The 6,990-nt window shown below is 52.0% G+C and overlaps 1 protein-coding gene across 1 annotated transcript in view; it reads right to left on the minus strand.

Annotated features, from left to right (window-relative positions):
- The window catches only part of TGM2 (transglutaminase 2), a 29,409-nt gene extending 22,920 nt beyond the window's left edge, over nt 1–6,489 (minus strand). Inside the window, exons 1-2 of the mRNA XM_090286388.1 lie at nt 6,367–6,489; nt 2,947–3,126 (exon numbers count right to left, since the gene is read on the minus strand). Coding sequence (XP_090142514.1) covers nt 2,947–3,126; nt 6,367–6,376 — 190 coding nt within the window. The 5' untranslated portion in view covers nt 6,377–6,489. The remainder of the gene's footprint in view (nt 1–2,946; nt 3,127–6,366) is intronic.
- Nucleotides 6,490–6,990: the final 501 nt, after the last annotated feature.

Genomic DNA, 6,990 nt, shown 5'->3' on the forward strand with positions numbered 1-6,990 from the left:
AGTAATTATGTAGTAAATGTGAGCTATCCTAATGTCATGAAAAAGGGCCATTAAAAATCAGCATTCTCAGGACAAATCACATTTTGAAAATTGGAGTGAAATGGAAACTGAGGCCAAGAGGGGTAAAGTTTGGGTGATCCTATGTCCCAGTTGCTAGGGATAGTCCTACTTTATGCCTGTGGTCCTAGTATAATTATTATTAGTGTTTTTATATTCGATCGAGGACATGCTTATTGATTTTAGAGAGAGAGGAGAAGGAGGGGAGAAGGAGAAGAAGAGGAAGAGAAACATCGATGTAATGTGAGAGAGAAACATTGATCGGCTGCCTCCTATACACGCCCCAACTAGGGACTGAACCCCCAACCTAGGTATGTGCCCTGAATGGGAATCAAACCTGCAACCTTTCAGTTTACAGGAAGATGCTCCAATGAACTGAGCCACCCTGGCAAGGGCACTAGTATAATTATTAATGGCATCCCTTTCATTCTCAGAAATGTCCCTATTTGGAGGATCAATGATCTGGTCACCATGGTTACAGCTTGGGCCAGGTCCTATAGTCACTGTCTCTGTTGACATACCACCCACAGGGAAAGGTCAAGAAACACACTTCCCTTTCTCCTAAGGGGCCCTGGGGCGTGGGCTGTCCCCCTGGCCTCACCGCTGCTCGGGAAGCTGGCTTTAAACATTCCTTGGCTGCGGTTCCACACAGTGCTCTTTGTGGGACCAGAGACACCACTGGGACCCCTCTGGGCCTAAATGACTGTGAGGGGTCCTGGTCACTATCCCAGACCATGGAGGCAGGAGGCCAGGTGTGGTGGGTAAGGGGATGCTTCCAGAGCGAAGCCGTCTTAGCCCCTTGGTGCTGACCTCACTCCCACCCCACTCACCCCCAAGCCCTGGCCCTCCCTTGGAGCAGAGCATTAATCCTGCAACAAAGATGGTGTTTGTCTGCTGTGACCCTATAACAGAGCCTGTCAGGTCTCGAACTGTCTGAGTGGGATACACAGCCCTCGGGCATGTGTGGGGTCAGGCCACACACTTCAGTTGCTAAGTGACCTTGGCCAGCTCTCTCCTCTCCCTGGGTTTCAGTTTCCCTGAAGAGATAGGGGAGGATGGTCACAAGCTAGAACGTTCCAACATTTTAAAGCGCCCAGGCCAGGCGGGGGGCCGGGTGCTGACACAAACCAGGCCTTGAAATGAGAGGCCTGGCTTCCTTCTATTGTCCTTCAGGCTTTCCAGCCCCGGGGAGGGTCTCAGTTGCCTAGACAGAGAAGCTGTGTGTGTCCAGAGATCCTGTGCCTGCCGTGGCTGTCTGAAGGAGCTGTGGAAGTGACCAGGGCAGGCTTGCTGTGGTCTGAGATAACTTGGTGAAGACTGGAGAACAGAGATTAATTGCTGGGATGGGAAGGCCAGTTGCCTCCACCACCCTGAACTTGAACCCTAATTACTTAATACCCGCTGCCTAAATAACTGAGAAGGAGAAAGAGGGGACACCATGAAAATGAAAGAAGGAAAAGGAAAGTAAGAAGTCACAGGCTACCCAAGCACGTAGCCCATCTACCATCCCATTTCACAGAGGAACAAACTGAGGCCCAGCAGGTGCTTGAAGGTACACCAACCCTAGGGTCAGGGTTTGAATCTTGCTTTTCCCCTACTCACTGTGTGACCTGAGCAAGTAACTTGACCTTTCTGAGCCTCAATGTTCCCTTCTGTAAAATGAGGGTTCCTTATACTTCCAAGATGGGGGTGGGGTTTAGAATGAGCATGGGTAGGTACTCCATAGATGTGTTTTTCATCACCCGAAGCTTAGCTCTTCTCAGAACACCACTGTCATATACGCCAACCTGCCACCTTACAGAAGGGAAACTGAGGCTAGAAAGACCAGAGACTAGCTGGAGGCCCCTCTGTTAGAAAGGGCCCCATGGGTGCTGGGTGTGTGTGGGTGTGGGCGCCTTTGGGTAGTGGGTGTGTCCTTGCCAGAGGGGAGGGGAAGGAGAAGAGGGAAGCTGGGGACATCAGAGGCCAGTCTGCAGGCACTCTGATAAGCGTTATCAAACAGGCTTCCAGGTAAATTCAAGCCTCAGCCAGGTGGGTGCAGTTCCCACTTGCTGCTCTGTTTGCCCTCAGAGCTGGCCTTTCCCACCCTTGGGTCAGAGTCCAGCCAAGTGGCCCCTCGCTGACCTCAAAGGAGTGAGTGAATTCCGCCAGAAACAAAAGCAATTGATTCGGCATTCAAAGCCACTTTCCTAGGATTGGGCTCTGGGCATCTGGGGATGGGGTGACTGGGGCCTCGATGCTCCTTTGCCCACCTCTGGAACCCCTGGAGCAAGATGAGCAACAGCGACTAATGTGTACAGGGCACCCCCAAAGGCAGGCTCTTCTCACTTCACAACCCTCCACCATGACTGCTTTCCACATGATAAAACTCAGGCTCAGAGAGGCTAAGCAACTTGCTCCACCTCACTCAGCAGGTAGGCAGCCCAATCTGCACCAAAACCCAGGTCTGTCTGTACGGCCCCCAAGCCTGAGGCAACCTCGCAAGGGCTGGAGGCAGCTGGGTTCTCTCCACTGCCCAGACCTGATTTGGTCCGGATCCCGGAGGCCTGGTCAGGTATTGTTGATTTTGGGAAGCGGATATTGATAAGAGTTGGAAAGTTGTTTCGATGTGAGAAATAACAAGCATGATCCTCACCCCAACCCTGGTGATGACAGGTTTTTAGGAACCCAGGTGTGGGTTCCTAAAACAAGCATTAACTTGTTTACTAAGCTGGTGGCCTGGGGTAACATCTTTCAACTTCCTGGACCTCAGTTCCCTCCTCTTGGGATAGGGCTAGTGACTGCTGGGAATTTTCCAGGGGACAAAGAGGAATGGTGTCACCTGTTCCATTGTCTGTCAGGGGGCCATGAAATCACAGCACAGGGCAAGTTCAGGGTGGAGGTACTTACCAGTCACAACACTGAAGGTGAGTCTGTCCACACCGGCCTCGTAGTTTCTGCCCTCAAAGTGCAGCGTTAGCCGAAAGGGCTGGCCCCGCCGGACCACCAGCCTCTCCTGGCACAGGTCTGCTGTATGGTGGTCACGGCCATTGGCCTCCAGCTCCAGGTCGCATCTCTCCAGAACCAGATCTACGGAGACAGCGAGGGGATGAGCCTGGGTGGCCTCCCTCAGCCAGCTGTGAGGCCCCACCACACCCCTTTTCACCTTCGCCTTGCACAGTGCCTGGTGCATAACAGGTGATTAGCTATTCTGTTGTGGTGGTGGTGGTGGTGGGGGGCTTTTGGTTAAAGCAAGGGCAGTATTTGGTATAGGTTAATTACACAGGCTTTGCCTTTTAGTTTCAATTTCCAATTTATAAGAAATACAGAGGACTGAGGAACATTTTAAAGGAAGAGCTAGGACACAATCAACAAAATTCATACTCAGAGAAGGTGAAGGCAAGGTAGTATTTGGTTTCTTTAACAACTAAATTGCAAGAAAAAACCGGGGCGGGGAGCTGAACAGAGAACCTGTAAGTTAAGAAGCACTTAAGAAACATTCCAACTCTTTGTGCTATGTGGTCTTATTTAAATGAAAAAAAGAATTCACTATTTAAAAACGTTAATTACACATATGAAGCAAGTAGAAACTTGAATACTTATGGACTACTGGACATATTAAGAAATTTTTGTTAATTTTTTCAAGTCTAAAAGAGTCCTTACCCTTTAGAAATAATATCGAAATATTTACAGATGAAATGATACTTCCAAATAATGGGGGAGGGGGGAGTCAGATGGACCTGTAGGAGGCAGGAGTAACCATAGGCTAATGGGGGTTGAGAACATTTGCAGTTATTATACCATTCTCTTTATGTTCAATATTCTTTGTAATAAAAGATGTTTTTTAAAAATCCTCACCTGAGGATATGTTTTAGAGAGAGGAAGGGAGAGAGAAACATCGATATGAGAAACACTGATAGGCTGCCTCCCGTAAGCACCCCAATGGGGGATCAAACCCACAACCCAGGCATGTGCCCCTACCGGGAACCAAACCCTTGATCCCCTGGTGCACAGATGACACCCCAACTACTGAGCCATTGGGCCAGGGTCTTAATAAAGGTTTTTTAAATGACAGGAATTTAGGAGTCTTCTGGACCTACATTTCAGTTCTTCTTTTTTTAAATGTCTTTTTATTGTTGTTTTATTATAGTTGTCCCAATTTTCCCCCTATTGCTCTCCCCTGCCCCGCCCCCAACTCTCTCAGTCAGTCCCTACCCTGTTGTCTGTGTCGATGGGTCATTTATACTAGTTCTTTGGTTTCAGTTCTGCTGTGCCGTTGTGTGACCCTGAAAAGCTGTCTCTGTGCTTCCTTCGCTGAAGCCTCAAAGGGCTGCTGTGAGTGCTGGCAGAGGGTGTTGGGGCAGCCTTTCCTCGGGGCCTGGCCCAGGGCAGGAGCTTGCTATGTGAAAATTCTATTTATAGTTTCAGAGGGAGCTGAAGACTGGGGCAGGAGTAGGGGTGATGGGGTGGGTGGGGGTCTGAGGGAAGCGCGAACCTCACTAACCCTGGCAAGCTCAAGGGCAAGACTGGGAAGCCTGCAGGGTGGGGGAAGTGCACAAGGCAGATTCTCAGAGTTGTGAGGCCCTTGGGGGTATGTAGTCCAACTGAGTCCCAAGGTTTGGGATTTGTCCAAAGTCACCCTACAAGTCAATCCTCCCACTGGGACATCAGTTCAGGTCTCCTGCCTCTTGCCATGGAATATCCCATAAGTGAGGGACAAAATAGATATTATATGGCCCCAGGTCCCACGACAAATGGCAGCTTTGGGATTTGAACCCAGGGCTGCTGATTCTGGAGTAAGTATCTCGCTCACAGCTCGGGGTTTGTTCTACACACACACACACACACACACACCTCCCTCCCCCTCCCCCACCACGTCCTGTGCTATTCTCCAGCCAGGAAGGGGACATCGGGGAGTTGACCCTGTACAATCACAGCAGGAGAGACCTCCACAAGGAAGAAAGAATTTCTGGTGGTCTGCTTCAGCCAGAAAGAGAGCACTGCTGTCCCCTGGGAGACCTCAGAGAGATGGTCCGTCTCTGTTCTCAGGCTCATGTCTGAAGAAGGGTTTCTAAAAGCCACACCCAGCTCCAAAGGTACAGAAACACTAGAGTTTGACATCATAGGATTTTTGCCCTGAGGAATTCCTGTAGGAAGTGTTCCCGCTGGCAGTGGGGCAGAAGGTTCATCACCACTGGCACCTCCAAGGTCTCTCAGTCCCACTGAACCCCACTCTTGGGGTCAGGGATAAGAAGCTGCACTGGAAACAAGTGACCACCTTGGCGACATGTCACGGTCAACCCTGAGCTGGATTTTGATCCCACTCATTGGGAACTGTGTCCCAGAGAGGGACAAGGGTGGCCTGAGATCACACAGCAGGTCAAGCAGGTTCATGGTTCCTCCCACTCATCCCTGCTCCAACTGCCCATGGCCCTCTCCACATTCCCTCTCCCCACAGCTCCTTCCTGGTGCAGAGGTCATTTGCAAATGGCCTTGACCTAAGAGCCAGCTGGGATGCGGGGTCCTACAGCATTACTTCAAGGACGTCCTTCAGGGTAGAAATTTCCTCCCCTGGATGGCAGTACTGCCTGTGTGTACACATGTGTGTACACATGTGTGTGTACGGAGGACAGGCAGGAAATTAACTGAGTCCCCTCCCTATTCCTCTCAGCCCTCACAGATGTGCCAAGGGCTGGGATTATCATCCATGTTTTACAGAAGGGGAAACTGAGACTCAATAAGTAGCCAAGGACTAGGGTTGCAGAACTTGAGAGCTAGAAGGGACCTAAGAGATCATGCCTGCTCTTAGGCCACTCCCGCATAGGTTGCTGCAACCTCCTCTCTGGCCCCTGGGGCCAAGGAGTCAGCCAGGGCTGGCTTGCTCACCACCGGGGACAGCACGCACACCTCCTTACAGCTGCCAGGGACTAACCAAAGCTAAGTGTTCTGAGGCCAGGCCAGCAACCCCTGCATTGATTTATGTCACTTGACACACAGCAGGGACACAATCCAACTAACTGACTGAGGACGGGAACGCTGGCCCATTCGCACAATATTTTAGTTTCCGACTTACCTTCCTGTTCCGTTGCCTCGTTGATCCAGGGAGGCAGGGGTTCATGATTAGGCCCCTGGGGAAGGGAAGGCCCCGAGCCCAGCCAGGACTGGGAACCAGGCACCTCTCACTCAGCCCAGGCCTCATGTTGCCCTCCAAGATTAAACCCCAGCCTGTCCTGACCCCAACTGCACTGGCAGACCACCGCGACCAGGGAGGGACCGCTAGGCACGGGAGGGAGGGGCCCTGAGCGCGGCAGCACTGACCCTAATCCTCACCTTCAGCCATGGTCAGGTGGTGGCAGCAGTGGCTCCTCGGACTGTTGGTGGGACCCTCCAAAGGCGGACCACTGGCAGCCAGTACCGGGCTGGAGGCTGAGAGCAGGGAATTTATAACCCGCTTTGGGACGGGCGGGGGGCGGGGCTGAGAAGGAAGGCGGGGACCTCGTGAGGCCGCTATTGCTAGTCTGAGCCCAGAGCCTGGGCTGCCCGGCTGGGACAGGAGCCCCAATGAGGGAGGGAGGGACTGGGCAGGGAGGGAGCGGTGGCCAGACAAGGGCTCCCCCTGGGGGAACGGACTGAGCACAGGGCTGGGACAGCAAGGGCAGGAACACACCATTAGATCAGGACACACAGACATACCTGGACCCACACTGTCAGACCTGGGGTAACAGAGACACCTGGGAAGAAAAGCAAACACATGCAGGTTCAGACACACGTGGAGCAGACACAGACACACAATCAGAGACACAATCCCATGGACCTCCAGTGACAAGGACACAAAATCAGATTAAAAGCACAGGGACCTGCCAAGACACAGCATAGGCATACACACTGGTACCCACCAAGAGCCACACACAGATATGCAGGTGTCCAGATGCGCCAGCTCACAGACACGAGCAT

Source organism: Furipterus horrens, unplaced genomic scaffold (genome assembly GCF_987537825.1).
Source record: "Furipterus horrens unplaced genomic scaffold, mFurHor1.1.pri manual_scaffold_8, whole genome shotgun sequence".
Taxonomy (NCBI): Eukaryota; Metazoa; Chordata; class Mammalia; order Chiroptera; family Furipteridae; genus Furipterus; species Furipterus horrens.